General features: G+C 38.8%; 1 protein-coding gene across 2 annotated transcripts in view; it reads left to right on the plus strand.

The window, feature by feature from the left end:
- Positions 1-26,916, plus strand: part of DYM (dymeclin) — a 229,417-nt gene that overhangs the window by 151,696 nt on the left and 50,805 nt on the right. For both annotated transcript variants that reach the window (XM_074931919.1, XM_074931918.1), the window contains one exon: positions 11,202-11,304. In XM_074931919.1, coding sequence (XP_074788020.1) covers positions 11,202-11,304 — 103 coding nt within the window. The remainder of the gene's footprint in view (positions 1-11,201; positions 11,305-26,916) is intronic.

Consider the following 26,916-nt stretch of genomic DNA (forward strand, 5'->3'; position numbering starts at 1 on the left):
GTTAGGGAAGTTATCAACAGATCTAAATGCATACTGTTTCAAATTTTCTTTCCTTATGGGGTTTTAGAAGTCTAGAAATGACTTACTGTTTGTTATGCGAGAGACAGTCCTTGCATCCAGGATTATGTTTGAGAGCACATCTCAGTGGTGAGACCTGTGTGTGGTTTGAATTTTTGGTTGTTTCTGTAAGGTACTTAGCAATAGCTTTTACTACAGTCCTGATAGGTCCAATTAATTTTCTTTATTTCCTCTAAGAAATGTTTCCAATTTAAAATTTGAGAGGTTTTATGTCAATAGGGTAATTGAACTAACTGTAATGACTATAGGGAGAGACACATGGGTGCTTTCCATGACCGTTATTGGAACACTGCTGAGATCACTGTGGAGGGAGGAGGATCTGATCAGGAAGGAACCTGACTGAAGAGAAGGTCGGTGCATGAGGAAGGCGATGAAACTCATTCCTGTGGAGCAAGAATGGCAAAGAGACCTTTTGGAGAGGACTTTGAAGAAGAAAGGTCGGGGAAAGGGAACAGGGGCATAAGACAAAGCTAATATTGCCTGTCTACAGCACGATAATGTTTCTTGTTCCACTGCTTCAATACTGAAACTCGGTTTTATGGAGTTAGGTCAAAGCCATGATGCTGTTTCCAGGCCTCAAAGGAGAAGGCAGTGAACGGTTCATTTTAACCATGTCGGGGTACTGAAAAGCTGAACCCGCGCTGCGCGGGGTTGCTGTAAGGACGGGGTGCAGATGACGTTCGAGTCCATCGGTGAGGACTCTTGTTGACGGAAGCACGGTTCAAGACTCATATTTTGCTTCAGTCTTATCCTGAAGAGAGCTGTTAGCAACCCACATACCCTGTGAACTTCTGCATATGGAATGAGTCTGCTAACTCCTAATGTGGATCCAGATTCTTTCCTGTCAGAGTGAGTACAGAGAGGCACAGCAATTTTTTTATAAGTGTAGCAATGACCCAAATACTCATAAGCCTACATGTACACACACTCCCGGTGTGTTTGAGCAAAGTCATGCCAAATGAAATCTGCTCAAAGGATAAGGATTTGGACCTTAGACTGCATGGCAAGTGATGTCTTTTTAATTTTCTTGTTGTTGTTTCATTGTTCAGAGTCTGTCTTTGGGTTTTTGGGTGGGAGTTTTGCTCAGGCTGCTTTCTCCAGCAATTTCCTCAGATTCTCACCCACAGAGTTTTGTCCTAATTCAAGACAAATGTCTTTTCTCAGCAGCCATGAAACACTTATCCTATTGAATTAAGAACAAGTAGATGAAATGGAAGTATTGTGGACTCTGCCCATTCAGTATTCTTATAAAATATTAACAGCACAAACACAGGGAACGTTGATAGGAATTACATTCATGCCCTGAGACACCTAAGGTAGATTCAGAGATACTTAGAATAAACCTTATAATTAGTCTGAGCTTTACAAACATGTATTCTGTTTATCCTGATCTACATGCATTTTCCCCTATAGCTTTAGGCTTCCTGAATTTAGTTTGCCACTTTCCACTCTCTCTGCTAGAGAAAGGTACAACAGGACGTGACAGGGGGTTACATCTGTAGTAGATCACAGTCTGGGTTATTGAGTTTATACTTTAACAAGACGTGGAGTTAGGAAGATGTTGTTTCTAGGTAGCGCTCCTCATCCTTGCCTGACTGTCCTTTGCGTGGAATTACAAGGATGTTATTTGGCATGCCAGACAAAAGGGGAATGAAATAATCTGTACCAAGATACAGTGGAAGGATTTTACTGCTTTCTGTGCCTTTTACTTCTCTAGTGATAGGGCCCTCAGTTTCCCAACATCCATTGGAAAGCAGCCATATGCTGCCTAACAATTTGTGCCCTCAGTTGAAAAATGCATTTCCCACTCTCTGCAAATAAAACTCTGGGCTTACTTTTGTAAATATTTACTTTTGTCTCACCACATCAAATTCCTTGCTTCCATGTTTTTTCTGGTCTCCTCTTAGATTCCATTTTAACAGGAAATCCTGTCTGTTAATGCAAAGCCTCCATTAATTGTTCTAAGTTGCTTCTGAATTCACTTATGTTATTTTGCTACAAGTGTATGATGACTACATGTTTTTCTACTTATTAATAAAAAAAATTTCTTCAGGAGGCAAAATTTGGAATGTCTTTATAGTTACAGATCTCTGTTCCTATGTAAGCAGTGGCAGATAAAAGAATGCTCTTTAAAATTAATGAGAAGCTTTTGTCATGAACTAAAGGTACCTTTGAAATACTTCCTTTATTATGATCAAATTCAGGACTGTAGAATTAAAAGAACAGCCTTTAATGTTGGCTGTTTAACAGGAAGATTGAATAGAAATAATTTGTTTACACAGCTTGCATTAAAATAATTCGTGATGCTTTAGGATTTGCCTTGAAACAGCAGGTAGCTGAGGCACACAGCGTGTTTCCAAGGGGACACAAACTTACATTTCTGAAAAGACACTAGATAAGAAAAGTCAAAAAAAGTCTGATGACTGACCAGCAAGGTCAAAACATGGCAATACCAGCCTCATGTGGACTTTTTGCTACCTAGAAGAAGCCCTTTTCATTCCCTGATACTTGAGACACTCTTTGGTGAATAAGTCCATCAGTGATTCCCATACAAACCACTTTGTTTGCATACATGACCTTTGTGGAGACTGCACACCATAGTCTCTGTTTCACATCATCTCCACGAGCCAGATGGGACTAATAGTAAATATAGCAAAGCTTTATTCAGCAGAAGTTAGTCACTCTTCACTTTACAAAATTAGCAAGAAAGACATAAAGTATGTTTTTATTTTCTGTTTAGCAATTTGGTTTCTTAATTGGTTAGCTTCTCTTTCCTGGGATCCCAAATGTCTCCCAGGCATTAGACTTGGGCTCAGGTAAGAGCAGAGTCCCTCCATGGAGTTAACGGCCCCAGATAGCCTTTGGAGTTCTCCATGGCTATTCTCACTTGTTATTTCTGTTTATGTGCCATTACAGCTTGGATAATTCAACTGCAAAATGCGTTAAGGGCTCTTCAGTAGACATGAGCATTTGGGGACTTAGTGATTTTTCTGCACTTATTTGTGCTAAATGGATTTCTCCCAGGGCCTGATTCCTTAAGTGCTTACAGAGCACTTCTCCATCGCCTGCAGAAAGGCTGCTCAGCTGACCCTGCTGCACTTGCTTGCAGCCAGTCCCCCGATATGAGACTGTAGGACAATGCATTTATTATATTTCGTATGAAAAGATACGGTGCATTTCTTTTGATGTGACCTCTCACATGACCATAGAAGCAGATGAACAATTCAGGTCCCTCTGCTTAGAAATGTCTGTACAGGCATCTTATCCAGTACATGTGTAGAGTTCTCGTGCCATAGCACTCTCTTTTTTGCTGTTATCTATTAAAAAATAGGTCAAAACCAAGAAGTGTTCCTTATATATGCAGGAATTAAGGTATGGTTTTAACTTCTAGATGTCAGGTTTCAAAACAAAGATATTTTTAGAGCTTGCTATATAAAGGAGTTTATTTCTAATATGATTGTGGTGTTCATGCAGGCATTGTAAAATCCTATTGTTTAAGGAGTATTTGCATAACATGGTTTCAGTGTTTAGGGCTTATATTTAATTCCTTAAAATTGAGAACAATAGTACTTTTGGCATGTATATGAGAGCAGAGAGAAGGAACAGCAAGGAGTATTGCTGAATTGTTTGAGAACATTCATCATCAAATTTTTTGATCCATGGAGCTGTATTTTTTCCATCACCGGATGGTGTTTTGTGTTTCTGTGGTGTTCATTTTGTTTGCAGTATCCTTCTGAACGAGAAGAGTGAGGAGAAAAGATGCACAACGTTTGAATTTCCAAGTTTCAAATAAATTATGTTGAGCAGCACTTTAGTCCTCAAGTAATTCTCTACTCAGCACATAAAGAATAGTTTTAAATATTCAGATAATTGAAAAATCTTTCCCCTTGAGAAGCTGACTAGTGATTTGGATTGGGAGAAGTTCAATTCGTATTCCATTTTTCTGTCATATAACTCAATCTGACCTTCCTCTGCTAATGTGCTCGGTTTGTCTCCCGCTCTCTGACAGTGCCCCTTTCTTTCAGGTTTCCATCTCTTTCTTTGTGTCATAGCATCAGTCTAAGCTCAACTCACATGCTTGGTATTAAGGTTCTCTTCTTTCCTGCCCAATTTTTCTCTCCTCACTGCCATTGCTGTGACAGCATAAACGGGAATTTATAGCACCTCGAGCCTGGTTTCAACCACCTCTGTAAGAGAGAGCTGTGCCCATGCAATGGTACTTTAATTATAAACTCATTTTTTTCATCTGAAAGCTTGAAGGATTCTCTATAAATAAACTCTTTCTCCATGTGCGTATTTTGCTCTTTTTGGTAAAATCACTCTTTCATCTTTTCTCAAATCCATTAAATTTAGTTTCTTGAACGTTTCATGGAGAGGTGTGTTTTCTGGTTTAATAATTGATATCCTGATTCTGCCCTGAACCTTTGCATTTTCAAACCATCATGATGAAAACTACATACAGAGGCCAGTGGCAGGTGCTGTAGAGTGAAACTTTGCTGAATGTAGAATCATAGAATCATTTAGGTTGGAAAAGACCTTTCAGATCATCTAGTCCAGTTGTAAACCTCACACTGCCAAGTCCACCACTAAACCACGTCCCCAGGTGCCACATCTACACATCTTTTAAACACCTCCAGGGATGGTGACTCCACCCCTGCCCTGGGCAGCCTGTTCCAATGCTTGGCAACCCTGTCAGTGAAGAAATTTTTCCTAATATCCAATCTAAACCTCTCCTGGAGCAACTTGAGGCCATTTCCTTTTGTCCTATCACTTGTTACTTGGAAGGAGAAACACACCTCCACCTTGCTTCAACCTCCTTTCAGGGAGTTGAGGAGAGTGATAAGGTCTCCCCTCAGCCTCCTTTTCTCCAGACTAAACCCCCCCAGTTCCCTCAGTCCCTCCTTTGAGGACTTATGCTCCAGATCCTTCACCATGTTCGTTGTTCTTCTTTGGACATGCTCTAGCACCTCAATGTCTTCCTTATGGTGAGGGGCTATATTTTTAGTACCAAAACCAGTTACTCTTTCAGCAGCTTTATTCCATTATGGGCAGCTGTTTGTTGGTCTGGTGGTCTTCAGTTGCTGCTCTCAGGTGAGATCCTTCACAGTTAGGGAGCAGCTTGGTTTCTTTGCTGCTAAATTTATGCATTCAAGTTTGCCTGTGTTAAATCACAGCAGGTTTGTTTTCTGTCCAACTTATTGAAAGATAAAGAAAAAATTAGTAAAAATACCCTTTTCTCTTTATTTGACACTCCTGTAATGACTGTGCCATTCACAAAGTTTAACTATCATATTTCTTCATCATTGCTGTATACCAATGATACATGTCATCTTATATATCATCTCTGTATCACTGGAAGTATTTTGGTAGCTTTAGCAGATGTTAAGTAGCTGTTGGTATTTAGAAGGGCCAAGAACAGATTCCTGTTTGGCCGTGCTAAGAAAACTTATTTCAAGATTCAAATTTGAAGATTTTTTCAAACTGTTGTCTTATTTTCAGTTTTTATAATGCATGCCATGTTCCTTTTTATCATTCAAGTTTCTTCATAAAAGAAAATCCCATGTGGAACAGAGTCAAATAAATGGGCTGCAAAAGCCTGTTACAACAAGGGTATTATTGTACTTTATTTCATTTCTAGTCTCACTGAAAAAAAGTCGAGTGTGCATAGCAAGTTCTGTTTTTCTTTGCCAGTGATATCCTCCTTCAAATGAGTCTCACGATCGCTGTCTCATTATTATGTTCAGAATTATCAGACATGTCATTATCTTGGATCGTTCTATTTACTTTCTTAAAATAAAGTACACTTGTACTTTTCCTTGTCATTGTCCAAAGCTTTCAGAAAGCTCCAGTTTTTAGCAGTTTCTAACTTCTAGATTTACTTTCAACTTCTAATTTTAATTATCTTTTCTTTTCTTACGATTTTTTTGGTTATAAAACTTCCATTTTATACATTCAGTTTTTGTATGTGAGAAGTATACTTTATAAGCTGTTTTAATCTGCTGTAAATCAAACTTTCTGCAGAACTTGCAGAAGCTTATATTTTTGTGATTGTTGGCTTGTGATTTTTGGTGGACCAAGAAGAAAGTTGTGAAATGAGTTCCCATTATTGGCTGCTTCTTTTTCTTTTTTTCTTTTCTTTTTTTTTTTTTTTTTTTTTTGACTCCACTTGCTTTGTGGAATTGCCTTATTGCTGGTTTGGATTTTATTGTCTGTGCAAATGACACATAGTCAAATCACTTGCATTTAGGCAACCATTTACTGTTCAGCCTGTAATCATTCTTTAATTGATCAAAGTTCAGACGTGTTAAATTAAAAACTTCATCTGTGTAGAAGGAGTTAAGAAACCAATGCTTTCTTAATTCCTAAAAATCAGAAACACAAGAACTTGAGATTGTTGTTCAGCCTTGAGTCTTTCGCGTCAGTTGAGCCCATCCATGGTGTGATTTGATGATCTGTAACAGATGCCAGCTGTTTTTTTCCTCTTGCTATTATTCTAAGCTATTATTTTGCTTGTTAAACATTGGTCCATAAGTACTTCTGTGATGGAGAGATGAGTTAAGATGCCAAGACATTTTCATTGTTCTGAACATAATTTGTTACTATTATAAAATGTCCACAGTGGGTGAGATCAAAGGACTGTCGAGCTCCATAGCCTGTCTGACAGTCCGTGGAGAAGAACAGAAGAAAGAGAAAAGGTGGTCTGGTACAAAAATCCGTATTCTTGTCAGCCTGTGCAGGCTGCCCTCTGTGACCACATAGTATATATATTTTACAGTTTGATATCAACTTGATTATTAGTTGGGAAAAAATAGGTGTGACTAAGACACCTGCGAGAAATTTGGGTTACAGTCTTAATTTCCACCTCTGCATGAATTGACACTTGTCTCCTCGTACCTTGTTGTGGGGAGCGGAACAACCTTGTAAAACACCGTTGCCTTGCATTATTCATGCCTTAAAAATGAAAATAAAGCCCCAAACCTTTCAGACACTGAAGCAAAAAACAAGCATCTCCTCTAGAAGGCAGTGGTTGTTGATGATAAAAGATTTTTGTGAGCTAAATTTCATGCAGGTGTCTTTTGAGGATTGTAACTAAACCTGTTTTGATACTTAAAATTAAGATGATATTTATCCAGGTGGTTTTCAGAGGTAGAAATAGAGGCATAATAAGTGAATTACTTGGTGGTGAAGTTTTGTACTGTTTGGGGAGGCAGTGCCACTTCATTTGGACATCCAAATTCAATAATTAATCACAGTATTTGGTGTATTTTTTTCTGTTTAACTGTAGTGATTCTGTGGAGCTCTGTGAGTTTGCTCTGGGCGCAGTTCTATGATATGTTTTTCTTTTCCGTATGAAAAATTCCTGACTACATGTCCCTGCCCTCGTGCTCCTCTAAGGGGTGGTTCTTTGAGAAGGATGAACAATTTATGAAGAAAATTGTTTTGATTTTTTTTAACCTGAATATTGGTGTTTTGGGCAGCGGTCCCAGAAAGAAATGTCTCAGCACAGGTGAGAAGGTGATGAAATGTGGCAGGAAAACAAAACTTTGCAAGGGGAAGCCCTGATGCCAAAGACAACGTATAATAGAGCGTGCCCCTCACTGCTCCTCTGGCAGTAGAAATCAGCCACCAAGGGCTTATGCCATAAACAAGCACTCTAGATTAGTTACATTACACACACACACAAAAAAAAGGAAAATATTTGAGAAGGGAAAAATAGGATATAAAGAAACAGTCTTCAGTCGTTTTCCTTTCTCCTTCTTTTTCCCAGTTCTCTAAATTTCTGTCAGAGAAAAGCAATTTGTTCTTTGCTATTCCAATTCCATGTGGAATACCAGTGTATGTGCATTTTCTTCTTCACGTGTATTGAATAAATGCACTTCTCAAAATCCTGATCCCATTTCTTTGTTTATATTTAAATTTCCTTCATAGCCAAAATGCTTTATGAATTTTGGAGAAGAATCTGCTAGTTGGAAACTGTTTTCATTCCAAATTCTTCCTCTTAGTGAAATTTTCTGTACCTTCTGCCACAGACAGACACCAGATTTACCGTGTTCTTGCTGCACACCCCCCATAAGCATCACAGGGTTGGTTTTAACCGATTATTCTGTCTCCACAGCACTAGATGGTGCTGATGACAGTATCTCTGAAATTTGAGCCTTCAAAAATACCAGCGTATCAAAAAGTAGCACTACTGTTTCAAGCCAAGGACTAGTTTGCAAATCCAAATTTTGATTTGAACAAAAATTTTGTTCTGTGAATACAGACTGATTATGGAGGGGGAAAAGATGGCAGACCTTACTAGTGTGTCTTATTTCTGTGTTGCTTCTTCTTAACAAGGAATGTTCTAGTCATTTTGACTAATAGCTGTGAATTACTGGGAAGTTGGCATTTGGTTCCAGGAATGACATGTGGTGTTGAGGCTCTGTTGGATAGCACGGAGGAAAATCTTAAGACTCCAGTTTTCATGCTGTCCCATCCTGCTCAGAAGAGGGAGACAGGTGACTTAGATTCGTAAATCTCCAATGGAGTGGACAACAGTGAGACAAGTCTCAAAGTCCAGGCATAAACATTTATTAATTATCCACAGTGTGTTAATTGGATACATGATAATTGACTAAGTATATAACAAATTATGGCAAGCAGTATGATACTCCTTATGTTACTTGATAACAAGAAAAGGGGGGGGGGGGGGAGAAGAAGAGAGAGAGAGAGAGAGAGGGAGGGATAGAAGTAGAAATCTCTGGGCTGGGTTTCTGCATTGGTCCCTTCAACAAGGGATCAAGGATGCATCCATCTTCTTCACTCACTCTTACCCTTGCCCCCCCTCAGTTTACACACTTTCCTTGGGTCTGTGCCCCAGGCCGACCTCGTATCAATGTATCATGTATCTGAGGAGGAGTAAGGTGCTTCATGGGATGTTGTAACTGGCATGATATTGTTACTCTTCATTAGACATTAGGGTTGTCAACTTTAATACGCATTTCACGGATAATGAAGCAAAGGTCGTTCACCAGACAGATGGTCCTGAAACTTTACAAGATACCCCAGAGCAGAACCCTCCTGTCTCCACAGGGCTCCCCCCGCAGGCCATCCTCTGATATCCAGGCAGCTTTGTCGGCTCCCTGAGCGCAAAGCCTGCGTTGTCCAGACTCCACATTATCCACCCCGTGACTATAGTTTTGTCTTGGGGTGCTTACGAGTGTTTGAGACGTTCCTCAGGAAGGCTCGGAGGGCCTCTGTCCCCCCTCCCTGATCTTTACCACGTCTCATCTCTCGCCATTGTTTGTGCTTCTCTCAGGCTGCTTCTCTCAGTCCTTGTTTCAGGGAGTTACAGGTCGTCTGTTACACATGTCATCAGATATATTGTGTTACCCTGAAAACCCCAAATGTTCTTAACCCTTGCAACCACCACGGAGGTCCCATAATCTCATCTGATGTTGCCATATCGGTCCAGTTGAGATTATCACCTCCCCAGTGTAGTAGTGTCCCAGTGCGACTGGGAGTCAGGCAGCCGTGGTGCTGACCCTGGTTTTGGCCGTGCCATCTTGAGTCTGTTCCTCATGCTGTCAGACTCTGGCTGAACCTTGGGGTTGATACGACCTACCTAGGGGCTCTCAAATGGACTGATTAGATATCTTAAGTGTGGCAAAGATTGTCTTTAAATGGAAGCTGTTAGTCTGTTCTAACGAATAGCTGACTGAAGAAGTGTGGGGAAATGGTGGAGTTTATTGAGTTGTGTCTCGGGAAATAAGATTTAGGCTTGAGAAACGTAACTAATTCCTCATGGCAGTGAGAATTGTTGGAAAAGCCTTCCCCTGAGGCTTTTGAATAGCAATGAGGGGACAAGGACTGGTACTTCAAGGAATCTACTCTGCCATCTGGGAAAGATACAATATCAATGATATATTTCAAATAAAAAAATAAAGAGGGCTCTTCAAACACTGAGCATCACTTCTTGAGGCAGAAAGGCTTTCCAAGCATGTGCTTCTAAGCATTGAAGCTATCCTCCATCTCCAAGAAATTGAGCCTGTCTAGAGTATAGCCCTGAGGTAGTATTTTGCTACTTATATTTTGATTACTAAGCAGGCTTTAGTATTTTGTAACTGAACCTGGTGAACAAGGAGTATGTCACTGCTTCTTGTCCCAAGTGTAACCAACTCCAAGAGCAACATTCTCAGGCATTAGTGAATTTTATTGATGCTTATTTGTCATGACAGCCTTGTCACCCTAGGACAGCCTGATATGAGTCCTGTAATGCTCCAAAAAGAAGCCAGAAGTATGTTTTAAAATACAGAAATCCTTAAAACATATGACTTATGCCAATATGGGGAGAGGGGAGAATGGGTTGTCTGTGAACTGAAAACCATGTTTGAGGGATTCAGCAGCTGTACAGAAGTACAGCCTTGTCCACTGCTTCTGCTTACTCCTTAACCTTCTACGTTGTTACATTTTCCTTATATATCAGATTATGCCAGCCTCTTTGAGTGTCATTGCCATGCTTTTTTTCAAAATGCACAAAAATAAAATTTTATTTCTCTCTGTATATATGGAACTCTGATTTCACAGATTATTCATAAAGCAAAAATAGTGCTTTATTCCTTGACTTAAGCTAAAATAAATTTGAAAAGAACATGTACTAGTAAAATGCAAAAGCTCATCCTACAAATACTTAAAGCTTTTGTCATATACTTGGATTCTTCCTGTACTAAGCAGTTAGGTTATTGAAATGAATAATACACAAGGATATATTGCAATATATTGCATGAGGTGCTGCACTTAAAAAATGCATTTTAGCAAACGCATACTGGCTGTGAACTAAAATTGCATGTATACCATTCCTTCTGTTACAGTTTGACTTTTAAGAGTTTAACCATGAACAAACAATGTTCTTTCACATAATTTATGTTATAGAATATTTGTAATTCAAATTCTGTTGTTGCCCAGCCCAGATGTTAAATACATTCTATATATGTTAACTAAATTCTATAACTATAGTGCATTGCCTTCTAAAAATTTATTCAAGTTTTTGTATGTAATAAAACATCCCTTTTGACTGGATAGTCTAATGATATCAGGACATTTTCATGAAGTTGTTTTAATTTTTTTTTCCTTTTTTCCTCCAGTTTATTTTCTTTGTTGTCTAAAAAACACAACAAAGTGCTGGAGCAAGCCACGCAGTCCTTAAGAGGTTCCCTGGGTTCAAATGAATCTCCACTTCCTGATTATGTGAGTATTGAACTTAAAGTTTTAATAGGTACTTCAGAATAGAAGTGGTACATCCCTAAATCTGCAAAGATTTATCAAAATGTGTGACACCTAAGCAACCACCAATACCAAATACAGGAACCTGTATGAATGATGTCATGTCTGAAACGTCTTTTTAAAAAAAATTACACTTACAAATGGCAAAGCAAAACCTCAACTATTCATAGCTAAGAGACTTACTGTACCCTGTCAACTTGCAATTTTCAAGCCATTTGTATTTTGGGATATTTAAATCATACTGTTAAAAACATTATTCTTAAGAGCGGGGCTTTGGCATCCACAGTATGCTAAAATGCCTAAAAATGATTGAAAACAATTCCCAGTGAGCCTTTGGGGGAGTATTGCAGCCATGGGGCAAATTGGTATGTTCTGAACACATGGATACATACAGTACTCTTCAGTTTACTGAGCCAATACCCACAAATAGGCAACAATTTTGTAATGTAATTGCACAGCTTGTTGGAAAATCTCTCGTTTCAGTACAAGAAGGAGACATCTTCCAAGGACTTGAGTAATATCTTTGTACTCCTGAAGTATCTTTGGTTTGTACTCATTTGAACTCCCACCTCAATACTGTGTAAAATAAGAAATAAGTTGATTTATTTGTTGCTCTGGATTTTTGAGGATGAAAATGTAGCAGCTGTTTTATTTTCAGTGTTAATATATGTTCCAGGACATGCCTGCCTGAGACTTTACATACTATGTTCCTCTAGCAGTAAAAATACCTAAAAAGATAATTTGATATAACAGTTTAATGACTTAAAATGAATTCAACTAACAAGGTTTCTTAGCTGGCCTTTTTTTAGTTATTACTGCTGATGTGTACCATACAAATTAGAGGGACTTTGTTATTCAGAGACACACAAGTTTATGGAGCAGATGAAACACTTACAGGTTTCTTCTTGTGTATTCCTGCTGTCTTACCGTGCCCTGTTTCATGTATTGAGCACTGGAGTGCTGTGATTGATAATGTACTTGGGGCCATATTTCTCAGAGGCAGTTAACCCCTGTGTCATGCCAAGTTACATCTTAAGCAATTGCAGAGCTGGAGGTGTCCCGAAGAGCTGTGGTGCTTCAGTTGGCTTCCAAGACAAAGGGAGGCTGCTTTAGTGGCGGCGATGGCTTTTCATACCTGAGATACGTCCTACCCTATCATACCATGTCCTGGAATGGTTTGGGTTGGAAGAAGCGCTAAAGATCATCTAGTTCCAAGCCCCTGCCATGGGCAGGGCCACCTTCCACCAGCCCAGGTTGCCCAAAGCCCCGTCCAACCTGGCCTTGAACCCTTCCAGGGAGGGGGCAGCCACAGCTTCTCTGGGCAGCCTGTGCCGGGGCCTCACCCCCCTCATAGGGAACAATTTCTGCCTTACATCTCATCTAAATCTTCCCTCTGCGAGTTTAAATTGTTCCCCCTCATCCTATCCCTACCCCTTGATCGAGAGTCATCCCCCCCGCCTTTCCCGCAGCCCCTTTCAGCCCTGGGGGGCCGCTCTAAGGTCTCCCCGGAGCCTTCTCTCCTCCAGCTGAACCCCCCAACTCTCCCAGCCTGTCCTCACAGGGGGGCTCCAGCCCCCCCAGCATCTCCGTGGCCTCCTCTGGCCCCGCTCCAGCAGGTCCGTGTCCTTCTGCTGTTGGTGCCCCAGAGCTGGACCCAGCCCTGCAGGGGGGTCTCACAGAGCGGAGCAGAGGGGAGAATCCCCCCCTGGCCCTGTGCCCACCCTGCTCTGGGTGCAGCCCAGCACACGGGGCCTTTCTGGGCTGCCAGCGCACGGTGCTGGCTCACAGGCAGTTTTCCACCCCCCAACCCCCCCAAGTCCTTCTCCTGGGGGCTGCTCTCCATCCCCTCCTTGCCCAGCCTGGATCTGTGCTGGGCATCGCCCCGACCCACGGGCAGGACCTTGCCCTTGGCCTTGTTGCACTCCAGGAGGTTTGCCCGTCCCCCCTCTCCAGCCTGTCCATGTCCCTCGGGATGGATCCTTCCCTCAGCGTGTCACCGCCCCACACAGCTCGGGGTTGGCGGGAACTTGCTGAGGTGCCTCGATCCCACTGCCCATGGCCCCACAAAGATGTTCAACAGCGCCGGTCCCAGCCCCGACCCCTGAGGAACACCTCATACCATATATTGTACCATATCATGAGATAGTTCTGCTTAACATGCAGTATCACAGCCCAGAAGGGTTGGGGTGAGTGCTTGCGTCTGGGTTTATGGGCACAGGGGCTCCCTGAGCTGGAATTGCCTCTAAAGGCTGTGTATTTTGAAACTAACCTCAGAGACATTGCGGGGTCTTGGTTAAACAACGGTGAAGCATCTTCAGATACCCAGAGAATAGAGGTGACATTTTTAACACTAAGTTATATCCCTGATGCGGGGGCTGCACTGGTATGTGGCCTGGTGTCAGAAGGAGGATATTTCTATTTAGTGGAAGATGTCCCTGCCCATGGCAGAGGTGTTGGACTGGATAACCTTTAAAGGTCCCTTCAAACCCAAACCATACTGTGATTTATGAAAAAAAGACCCTGGTATTTTCCTCCCTAGACAAACAAATTACAATCCCCACTGTTCAGAGGAAAGAAAACAGCATGATACTCAAATAAAGTTTGTAAAAGTTTGTAAAAGGGCACATATAAATAAATATATACGTGTGCACACACACAGAGGCATATATTTACATATATATGGGTGTGTATATATATGTCTATTATTTTAGTCTGTGTGTGAATTTGGGACTTGAAAACTATTTTATAGGTTTTGGACTTATTTTTAACTTCCTGAATGCAAACTGTATACTGCAGCCAAGGAAAGACCCAAGGTGCTCACTGTAGTTATCCTCTCAAGTTGAAGAGAGCTGAGAAATGCAGTTTATGAAGCAGTGCTGGAGAAGCACTCTGGAGTGCAGCCCAGAGACTTAGAGACTTTGCTGAATTTCTTCCCTTTTATTGTTGGTGCGATGCAGGGAGCGAGGGGAGAAGGACAGCAGTTGGAAAGACTGAATCGCTGAAGTTCATTGCCTGTATTTTGAAAGAAGAATGTATACTTCTATGCATGGCTTTTTCTTTTTTGCCTCCAAATTGCTCATGTTCCAGCTCAGTCTGAGGCATAGTCAGTTGACTAAATAAAAGTTGAGGCCAGATATTGTTACTTCAGCATACTCCACTTCTGAAAGCCCATGTTTATGTTGTCTGTAAGAATAGCAAAGAATCTAGGAACTGAAATAACTTAAGTGTCTGAAGTCCTCAAGCCCATTCTACCACTGTATCCCAGCACGGAGCTAAAGAAAGGGATAGCACTGCGATTGCCTGCTTTGCCCAGGTTTCTGTCTAGAGAGCAGGATTATTTAGTAGGCTATTCTCTTCATAGGTTTCACTCAGATAAGTCAAACATGTTTTAAAAATGTGTTTCTCATTATTTTATTTCTTTTTTAATTTATTTATTTCATTTATAAATATTTTTATTTCTTTTGGTGCTGTGTAATCCAAAAGTCAGTATTCATGGTACCTGGATCACCGGGCTAAATCGTACATAAAAGTATTCTAGGTGTTGCCTATGGTCTTGTCTTCCTCTACGTGCCTTTCTGCTCATTTGTGAGTACCAGACTTTGAAAAAGAAATTATGGTAAATACTGTGCTCCTTCTTAGGGCCAGGAATGTTATGAAAGAAAAACTCCAGCATTAGTTGTTCTAGAATTGAGCTGTGTCCCTTCTGAGCTTCGTATGGTGGCAAGGTGCTGTGACACGCTACGCGTGTGCCATTAACACATGCACACAGGGGAGCAAAGGGAGCTTAGGTAAGACAAGCATCTCTTAATTTCTGAGGGCTCAAGCAGTGGTGGTATTTCTACTGTACTTTGTTTTCATGGCTGTAAAAACCTGTAGTTTTGACCTAGTATACAGCCCCTAAACTGCTGACTATGGATGGTGCTAAGTAAGACTATACTGGGAATTCTCCTCTACTGAGCTTCTTGTGGTGTTTTTGTGAGTACCTTGTGCAGACTGCCGTCGGGCCTCTGGTGTACCAACAGTGCTGCAGGTGTCTTGCTGTGAACTCGAATAAGGAACTGACCCAGTTGGCTTTTACATTGTTGAGGCTTTCTGGGCTTTGAAAAAGAAGAGAGCGAGTTTCATTTATTAAGGCTGAACCAGTTTCCTGATAAACTGTAGTCAATGTGATAGGGTTCAGGAGCAGGATGGAGAAGCCAGCAGGGAAGAGAGAACCCCCTCAGTCATCAAACCATCATCTCAGAGGCAGAATCCTTGGTTAGACCAATTCTCATGCTACTTCATTTACTAGTTGTTTAATAAGCTTTATTATTAAGCATTATTTTCATAGTAGCAATGACCTGTTTTGGAATACCGCACTTTGGTTCAGTGGTCCTGGTCTGCCAGAGATCCGGGCTTCAATAAATTGGAAAAACCCACATAGGTTTTTTTATTGCTTTCTTGAATTCAATGAAAGCACATTTTCCAAAATTTTTAACAAACAAGAAAATGGGTAGTACAATAATTGAGAATTTTGCTTCTTTCAGTTCAAATCAAGACAGATTACTTAAGTAAACATACCAATTATTTTCTTTGTAATCATAATGTAATTTGTTAAATCATAGGTACTTAACAGCATAACTGGAGGCATGCTAACTTCCCTTGAAAAGTAGCACATCAGACCTGTTGTTGGAGCTACCATCTATGCAAATGGTTGCTTTTTAAGCATTTCATAGCATTGGCTGTGATTTTCAAGCACTTCAACACTTGTTATATTGCAGCTGGTAACGAGGGATTCTCATTAGCTGTTTCTAGGGAGGGGGGGGATGGAGAAGGAGAGAGAAAATTTTTAATTTTGGCAAACGTATGTCAGAGGTTCAGAATTCTCTCACTGATGTAATAAAAAAAAATCTGCTTAATGCAAAAATTGAGGAAAATAAAAATCAAATGTAGGCATAGTTTTAGATTCAAATAGTTTGGCATGCATCACCACTTGAGTCTGTATTTGGATACATAGTTTTTGATTGGTTTCTAAATTTATTTCAACATCATCTAATGCAACACAGGGACAAGGGATTTTATGTCAGTGGGAACCCAAATTCTTGTTTACTGGTGGTGGGTGTGAAAGCTTAGTAGTTAAATGAAAACTCCTTGGAACACTTTTTGAGACTCACTCAACATCCAGGGTAGGTTCCCAACAACCTTCAGTTGCTTTAATGGGATGATAATAATAACAGAAAATAGTGTAGGTAAGATGATTACTCGCCACATAGGAAAAATTCTAAAACTCACTTCAATTTAACTTTTTTTTTTTTTTTTTTAACCATCTAAATTTTGGCTATAAAAAACGCATTGTTCTATCCAGATGGAGCTTAAACGTGTTAGGAAAAATTCTAAAAATAATCCCACTTAGTGCTGAAATCTTCAAGTATTTCATATATAGGACTGTAACTTAACCAGCACTTCGATGGTGGAGGAATACATCAGTGATAGAAACAATGTGCTGTAGTGTTAGACTTTTCATGTTTACAGATGTACTCCTGTGAATATATGAAGAGCTATCCTTTAACCCCCTATCCAAAATCTACTGTTTCTGTGTTAGTTAAGGTATAGGAATAAGTGCATGTTGGCAATCCAAAGGGAAAAATGTAAAGAACATGAATTCAGTGATCTCTGTGTGTGTGTATGTGTATATAAAGTCTGCAGTAGCAAAGCTTGGTGGTACTGGGAGAGTTCTTGACCAGAACTGACTCTTTTTCTGGCTCCTTACCAATCCAGTTAATTACCTGCTGTGTGGAGCTGGTGTTACATGGAGCCTTGGAATTATGTGAATGTCAAGGAGGTTTTTCTCTCATCTTAATAACAAGAATTGAACTTTGCATTTTGGTGATGAGATTTCTGTATTTCTTTTTTCTTTTCCTTCTCAGTTTATGCTCCATAATCGGCTAAATGAAGTCCAATATTTAGATTCTTCTTTGATTTATCCTTGATTTATATGGTAAATAGAAACCAGCTGTCTATTTAAGCATCTAGTTCTTGAAACTCCTAGGCCCCTCAAGCGTCATCTGGAAATAATGTAGCTTGTAAAACAAAGCTAAGAAGAAAAAGCAATGTTTGTTTTATGTGGGATGAATGACTTCAGTTGGGGTCCTTCTAATTCGGCCATTATGAGGGTTATTAAAAAGCAGTATTACAAAAGTGGTTTCAACAAAAAGAAATTTTTTTGTAACTTGTATCTTGTTATTGCAGTTGATTATATTCAAAGCTTCAAGTACTTCATAAATAGTCCTTCATTTTTAGTTTCTCCAAAAGAGAACCAACCTAATATCCATCCTATACATGGGTTGATGTTAAAAAAAGTTGCCCTATTTCATTTACTCCCTAGGAAGAAATTGTCTTTTATACGTAAGGGCTCCATATTTATCTTAGAAATTTGGATTTGCTAAAGAGTAAGTAAAATGAAGTCTATGAACTATTAGCTGTCTCTTAAACATAATGAAACAAATCTAAAATCTGTAAGATTTCTGGATTCAGTTACATTACAGTGGATGAAAGATGTAGGACCATAAATTCAAATTACTGAAGTCAGCCTTATTTTCAGTATATGCAGTTTAGTCATGGCCTTGCTAAACAACTAAAACAAAATTAATGTTCTAGAAATATGTAATATTAGCTGTAGACTGAAATATTTTCTCCATTATATTTGTCTACCATTACATTGTCCTGCATACGTATCCTTTTCTCTCCCTTTCATGGCACAAACCATAGTTTTTTGCATGTAAAAAACATGTAAAAATACATAGTTTGGTATTTCAGTTGATGTTATGGGATCTTGTGTTGAAGACATATTTTTACAAATAAGTTAATGATTTTAGCCTATCCAGTGTGTAGAAAACAAGTATTTAATTTACTATCAATTTGATCAATATTTGAACTGTAAATAAATATTGTGATGTTTTGGGGTCCTTTAATATGTTCTGTGCTTACGTATCTAGTGTAACATTAGATATGCTGCAGGTCTGTCTGATTTTCTTAATTACCTAAAGAACTGGTTTAATGCAGAACTCTGCCACCAGACATAAGTGTTTTCCTTTAAGTGCGTGCTACTGTGAAGAAATAGGAAGTCTTCCCTGCGATCATCTGATGACTTTAGTAATGATGCAGAAATGAAATTAAACCCACTTCCAAATAAACTGGTCAGCCATAATAGAGTTACTGTGATGCAATTAACATAGTTTGGCTGGTAGTCTGTAAAAATACCGCTTAGTGGTAACGGCTGTGAACGTACAAAATGTGTATTACTCGGTTTTAGCTGTAGAACTGAATGCGCTGTTGGCAGAATAGGAAATTTTTACCAAATTAAATCAAGACTTCTAATTGAGAGATGTCCATATTTGTCAAATACTGGGATGGAGCAGGGGGCAGGGGGGGTGCAGAAGGGGATTACTTTATTTTGTCATAATGTTTCTTCAAAACTCAAAAGCCACTTACTTTTCACCAAAATCCCTGCCTAGGTCTCTTTAGTATTCTTTTTATCTATATTTCCTTCCATTTTTATATGTCACTGAGTAACTTGGTAGGATTTTTTTTTACTGCATTAACCATGCAGTAGTCTAAAATGCTTCATTTCTGTGTGTGAATTTTTAGATCCTTTTGTTGTCTACTATAATAAACTTAAAATATGATTATACGAGAAAATGTTTTTAGGATATTGTTCACTGAAGGTAATGCAGAGTAAACCAATATATTATTTTAATGTTTTTATATGTTATGCAGATTCTAGCAATTGAAGTTGCATTTAAGAGGAGAATCACCTTGTTTTGCACTAAATTACTTTCTTTTTGATGACTCCGAGTTGATGGCTTATGAACAGAAGTGACATTTGCAGTATCAGGTTATTCTTGGGTGTTCCTGTCTCCACTCCAGTATTGAGCCAGAGGCCTATAAATACCTTTCCTAAATATTAGTCATACCCTCCCTCAGATGAATTATATTTTAGTTTAAAGAATATTACTCCTACCTAATCCCCCTATTTTTATATCATAAAAAAATAGTATTTTCAGAACAGACTGAAATAACCAGCCTAACCCAAATCTAAAGCAAGCTTTTGTATTAAGTGATAGCCAATTTCTGAAGTTCTGTCTGAATTCTTAATCATTTCTTTACTTGGAATGTATTGGAAACTTTCCTGAGAAAATGATGCATAAATTATCCTTAAACAGAAAGAGCGAACAATCCTAAAACCCTATAATAAAGATGTTGGTGAAGTTCAGTCTATTTAAACTTCCCTGTATTAGTATGAAGGACTAATAGATATTTGCAGTTGGCCTTTGCATTATTGTGTCTTTTAATAGTGTGATTGAAGGTGTTTTGGACAAATACATTGAAGAATATCAAGATGTTCTTCAAAAAGACTTTTCATTGTTCAGAAGTTCCACAAAAGTTTCATGGGTGTCTGGTATTTGTGTTTACACAGATAGCATTAAGCCTTATTTTTATTCGTAGTTCTTAATATTGGACAAAATAAGGATGAAAATTGCTACCTTTTTGGAAAAAAAAAAAAAAAAAAAAAGTAGTGTTGCAGCAGCATCTTATGATCATCTAATTGAAAATCTTTTCATCAGATTTATGACACATGAGAACAAATTTGGAGAAGTAGGAAGTACTTCTGACATTAGTAATACAAATACCTCCTAAAGTCTTCTTAAAAAACAGTTATTTTGGTCATTACGTACATTTGAAGAAAGCCAAACATGGACATCATAATTTTTTACTTGCTTTCCTCCTTTAATAGTTATATAGGTTTAGGACATTGCTATTTTGCAGTAAAGGGTATCAGTTAGGGCATTCATTTGCATTTTTGTACTCAAAAGACACGGTTTTGATAAGACCACTTAAATGAGTGTCCGTTAAAGAGATGATTAAGCTAAAGAAGATGTGAGAGCTTGTTTTAGAAATGGCTGAGCACTGTCTCAAGGTCTCTTCGCGTCTCCCCAGATTAAGCAGTAGAGTTTTGTACGCTGATTTTTCCACTGTGCATCTACTTGTGCTGCGTTTGATAGATCTGGCAGCCTGATGGAATACAGGGGTTTTAGAAGGGCCCGAGGTGCACTACAACGTAAGCTACAGACAGAATATGTGATCTATTAAGAGACAGATTTCACAACTCTCTCTGTAAATACTGTTTATTACTGCCTTGTAAGCCAACATTTGTGAACTCAGTGACAAATTTTGAAGTGCTTGGATGAAAAAAGTAACAGTACTGATCTTTTGAAGCATCCTTCTTTGCTGATTTGGTCTTTAGACACTTTTCCTGCTGCCTCCTTCACACAAGTGGGTTGTTCAGAGCTTTTCCGGAGAAGCTGATGACTCTGGATGATTTGGTTTTTGTCAAACGTCCACAGACAAACAGAAAAACCCGATGCAGTAGCTCTCCAAAGAGTAGAATTTATTTTTGTAACTGCTACGTATTTCAACAATGTAGTAAACCAAACTTTTAGTGTTCCTAAAGCAAGGTTTTGATTGAAAAAATGTAGTGCTTAAAAACCAGAAGTATGTTTCCATATGTTATAAACATCCCAATAATTCTGTTTTTAAACATGCAGCCATATAAAGTAAAGGAAGTGGATGCAGAAGGAAGTCTGTTCAGACCCTTTTAGGCTGTTTGGTACTTAATACTTAATTGGAATTGGAATTATGCAACTTTTTCTGTATGAGATATTGGTGAAACGTGAGAACTTTTTGATGTTGCACTTTCCGTTTCCAACTTCTTCATATTTGATCAGGGACACTTATGGACTAACCAGTGAGGTTTTTGAAACTCTTTTGGTTGTTTTTAAAAGATCAATCCGTTTATATTGAAGGGTAGTAAATAGTTATTTTTTTTTTAAATGGCATAACAGAGATCTTTAGATTCCTTCGTTGCAGATATCTATGATCCAAAATTGGAAAGACAGCCAGATAAAATGAGAGGAACGGAGGTGAATCAAGACTTAGTGATTTTGAAAAAGATGTTAAGAGAAAGATAGTGTGCTTCAGACTGTGGATAAAATTATGCATGAAATTGTTCACCTGTCAAACTGCTGCTCAAATCTGTCTGAACTGAAACATGAAGAAGTTAAAATGGGACCATTTTTGACCTCTGCAGAGCCACATTTATTCCAGTTGTGTCCAAGTTACAGAAGCACAGTCTCATCAACTTCCAGTTTATCTACTTGGAGAGATATTATCCCCCTGAACAACATACCGTGCTGTCTCACTGCGGGCAATTCTCCCACTAATGGCTGTTGTTAATATTACCTATAACGTCATGCAAGTTAACTGCTGTTAATTGGCAGTGTGGATGTCCAGAGAACCAAATGATGGGATGAAGGAGAAGAGAATATTCTGAAGGAAATAAGTAAGATTGAAAGACGATCTTGGTATGAAGTGAAAAAGAAAAAGGTTTGGAGAAGAAAAAGATTTGATAGAGGCAAAAATTAAAAACAAAAATACCCTGCCAAGGCTGGTTCCTCTCCTGCTGCACATGAGAAGCATCACATGGAGCAAAATAAGCCACTTACTGAAAACTGATTCCCTCATCGCCTCGCCTGAAAAGGAACATTAAAGAAATGTAGAATGGAGAATTTTATTTATCCCTATTGACAGTGGTGGATTCTTGGTCTCTCTGAAATAACTTCATGGGAAACCCGTCGAAACACACAAATAGTGTGTTTAGAAGAAATAGAAATTTAGAAGAATCTCTGGTTTTCATGTTTATTGAATTCTATAAAGTCACCCTAATGTTTTTCACAGGCGTAATTGGAGAGATAAACTTTTATTTTCGTTTCATTCTCTTAAGTTTCTTATTTCTTTGTAGTTCAGGAACAGAACAAGATAGAGGAATACATTGCACATTTTGTACACTAAATCAGTTTCTGTAACTAGGAATTCTTCCACAGAATTGGTTAATTACAGAAACAATAACCCAGAAATTGTACAAAAACTATCAATTCTTAACATGCTGTTAGATAAAAACATGATGGTTAAAGGACTCTGATGATAGTTATGTGAACTTGTAATTAAATTGTATCTTGACACATACACACTGAGATAAGGGGAAGCCTGTGCTTTCAGTCTGATGTCTGGCTTTTGAGAGTTTAACCCTGCACCTTTAATTTTAAAGCAACAACAAGAGAGGTTTTGGATAACACATAAATAAATACCCTTGTTTTTTCCTGGATTAATACCAACGTAAAATTTTCTAATGTTTTTCAAGGGGAAAAGAAATTAAAAGAACAGAAGGAAAAACTAATATTCATGTTCTACATCTGTTTTCTGCCAGTGAAATACCAAACATAAAGCCATTTCAGCGAAGTGTCTTTTAAAACATTCATAACAAAGAAAGACTCTAATATATTACCTTTATTTAATACTACTATATTCTTATCCCAAGTGCTGTTAGAAGATGTCTGTGATTGCTTGTACTGCTCTGAAACAAAGTTGAGATGAGTAAGATTGTTTTTTTTCTAATTGCCCTTCAGATATGTTATTGTAACATGGTGGAAGTTTTCCAGAACTGCTCTTGCACATATTTAGGCTTCAGCCCAAGCTGAGTGAGCTGTGACCTGCTCCTGAAGTATATGACATGTTCTTCAAATATACTGCGTTCTGCTGCATTTTTCTTGACATCAAGCTGGTACAGCATGTGCAGAGGCCAGCATGTTAACCCAAACCAACTCTTGACCTTAAAGAAACTGTTCACTAATAACAAAAAAACCCAACCATCCTATTCAAGAGAAAAAAAGGTGGATGGTAATATTACAGGTTAGATTTACTTTTTTCATTGCAGGAATCGAACTCTTAAGTATATCTCTTCTCTCCAGATAAACTGAAAAGAGAATGGATGTTGCAGTTCCTACAGGCAGGTCGTTAAGCTACTTGCCAGCAACTTATCCATGGCACTTGCCAATAAATCAGATGCTTACTCAGTGCGGGGGGGGGGGGGGGGGAAGAACAAATAATGACAAGTTTTCCCATTCCCACACTAATCTTTTAGATTTAGATAGATCGAGACGATAGGAAGAGTCATGTTACATTCCCATGGAAAGAAGCTTCACTGAATTTTTCTGAAACATAAAATTATTTTTTTACAGTAAATTAGCCATCATATCTTGTGGTGGACTCTGTTAATTAGAAATAATTAGAAAACTTAGCTTAATTTATAGGTAGACAGTCATAATGATTTACAGGGTTTTGGTGAGGAACAGTTGACTGACTCCAGGATGGATGTACAACATACCCAAGTGCTTCTCCGTCTTTCAAACACAGTGATCTCTCATCTTGTCCATGTCTGTCACTGCTGTACTTTATGAACCAGGCTACACAAAATTAAGTTTTGTCCTAAAATAGGTGAGACTTCATAAATGTTTCAGGAAACTTTATTTTGTTGGATAATGAAGTTTTTATATGTTTCTGTCAAGAGTGTTTTGCTTCAGTGTTTGACAAAATTTCGTCTGTTGCTTACAGTTCATTTTGGAACAGGTACCTGTGTACACGGACTTGTAGGATTATTTTCTGTGAGTTTTGGGTTTTCCAAATCTCAGTTAAAGGTTTGGTTTTTGGCGTTCAGGCTACGGCTGCTGTGTTCTTCCAGACCATTCGTCAGGAAGTAGAGCAGTGGTCATCAGCTTCTGTGTTTATCAGAACTGATGCAGTGTCCAGGGTAATGTACTTGAAAAATAAGATGGAATGTAGTAAAAAAAGCATTTAATCTAAAAGTCACTCCATTTATTTGGCTTGCCTGCTATCAGCTCTCAGAAGGCCCTTCCTCATCTCCCTTCTATTTGCATTTTATTCAGCTGGAGAGAGCAGTTCTTGAAATTTGGTTATGGAGGTTTTTCAGGCCCATCTTAATAGAATAAATGGTACTACTGCTGGCAGGTTTTGAAGAGGTGGTAAGGTAAGAAGAAAACAAATAAAACCACTTTCTTGTGTTTTATCATATTTTAGTATATTATAAAGTGATGGCTGTAAAGCAGCATATTCCAGCTCACAACAGTTTGGGAATCCTGTACCATAATCCCTTATCAAGTGTCTGTTATCTGGGACCTGACATTTTTTGTCATGCACTGCTAGTATTTTAGGAGTTACAACATGAAAAAAAGAATACTGCACCATCATCAAAAGTTTCACTGTGTGTGCACCATCAGCTTCTGTATGAACAGCAATGGGTTAAATCAACCTCTTTTTTTTCCCAGTTGTTATTTTTGAACATGGCTAATATTGTCAGGAGGCAGTGTACAGGTTTTTTTTTTCTTTTTTGTGGTTATTTTCTATTACTACTGTCTTACTCAACTCAGTTTACCTTTGCAGTGATTTTTCTTGTTTGAGGAAAGCAGGAGTCATACACTGCTGAGGCACGGGAGCAATGCTGGGTGGCCTCAGCCATAACACCACTTCACTCACCTCCTTGACATTCCCCAAATCGTAATGATGGAAATGCCTGCTCTGTGAACTCCTTCTTTCTTACACCTCCCACAGAAATGTCAATAGCAATTTTCACCCTAAGGGCAAGAATACAGTCTTTTGGCTACTAAGCGTGTGGAGATTAGCCACTGACTTTCCCAGTGACATCCTCTGCATCGTTAGGACCAGAAGGTCTTGTGCTTGGATAGCATGGCAATCATGGAAACTTGATGCAATCCGTGTTTATTATTGAGGACTTGGATTCCACAGTCTCTCTTGTGATACTTCTTCACTGAAGTAGTGTCAAAATCATTCAGAGTGGTACTTTCAGAGGGAGACAACTTACAGTTCCAAGGCAATGGTGGTTTCCAGATGTCATGGAAGAGGCACTGCACCACAGGATCTCATCAGTGAGGAACCAGTGGAGAACTCGTGAACAGCTTCTGTGCAGTTGACAGCTTTAGGGAGGGATTGGGTTTTTATTCAGGTAGTTTTGAGACTTTCTCGGTTAAAATTGCTGAGACATTGGAGATAGGTCTGCAAAATCTGTAGCACTGAGGGATTTTCTTGAATGACAGGAGTTGATTCATTGGAAATATGCTTAGATGTATATATATTTTGCAGTGAGTGTCATAGTTGTTACTGCCAAACGTAATACCAAGGATGAAGAAAATAGTTGATAATACAGTCAGAGATGATGCTGAGGCTGTAAGGAACTAGTGGATAAATTACATTCCTGTAGCTGTGGTGTATTGTATGGAGGAAACTTTGGGTGATGTGAAGGGAAAATGTGGAGAAAACTTTTTGATTTAAATTGCTAATTCAAACTTTTTTTTCTGTCTTTTTTTCTGTCTGTTTGCAAGATGTATTGTTTTTCCATCTTACTCTTCTTCATGATAGGAATAAGGACTTCTGTACTTCAGTTAAACATCATGTAGGATAAAAAGGATAAGAACCCATTCCAAACAAGCATTAAAGATACGATAAGGGTTTTTAAATCTGGACTTCAGTATATACTAAATCACAAATATCAGTGCATATGTTAGCAACTTGCCCTTCTGCAAAAAGAAGTCATCTTCAAGGAATAAACTTTTAGGTCTAGAGATTTCATTAAGTAGCACTTAACATATTAAATGTGAAAATGTGAAACTTTATGTGAGTGTTATATAAGACCTGCCATGCAATTTAAAAAAAAATAAATGAATTAGGAAGTGTTGAAGTTTCAGTTCACATAGCAGTAATTACTGCATAACACCTCTGAACAGTTTTGCTGGTGACATTTTACAGCTAAGCTGCATGTGTAGGGCTGGAATCAGAAACTTTTTTATTTGAGTAACATCTTTAAAGTCCTTAAATTCTAGTCAAGGTAGACAGGTTCTGTTAATTAAAGACTGTATCACCATGATCTATTTACCTTTGTATGGTGGAGTTGAGGTTGCATATGGAACTTGTCCTTTCCTGTTATACCAGTCAAACCAAACAAAATCATCCCATACCTGCAGGGAATACTGCTTAGTTTCAAGGAGAAATGGAGAATTCTCCATTTCCTTTCAACAGCATGAAAATGTCATTATTATTTCAGGCATGGTTTGAGAAAAATACAGGTTCACAGTTTCAACTTCAATTTTCTTAGTATGAACACTGTCGTTTTCATAGCAGCAGTTGCTTCCCGGGTTTTGTGGGACCTTAGAAAATGATTGGGTTTAGTTCTACTAAATAGTAGTTGCATTTTGTTGTCATGGTTGCATGTGGTTTGGAAATACTTCTTGCTTGGACAGTCTTGGAGCCTGTAGCTGGTGACTGTCAGGTATTTTTGGCACTGTGGTGGATCTCCTTATGCTGGACCTTCTTGGTTGGCTTTGACCATTCTCTGAAGCTTGACCTTGAGTAAACACCTTCCATAGTCATTTACCTTTTCTAAACTAGTTAGGGTGAAAATAATTTTATTTGATTTAATTTGTCATTTTGCCATCTTAGGAAATTACTGGAGAAGGAGACTTGTCAGCCCTTTGCTTTCCAGGGTGAAATTGAATTAGATGGGAGCTTCCCAAGAATGGAGTTCGGAAAAGCTGGGACACTGGGATAAAATGCCAAAGAGGAGGACTATCTAGAGGCCTGTTCTCTGGAACTGCACACCTTTTTCAGTCATGA

Source organism: Athene noctua, chromosome Z, assembly GCF_965140245.1.
Source record: "Athene noctua chromosome Z, bAthNoc1.hap1.1, whole genome shotgun sequence".
Lineage (NCBI taxonomy): Eukaryota > Metazoa > Chordata > Aves > Strigiformes > Strigidae > Athene > Athene noctua.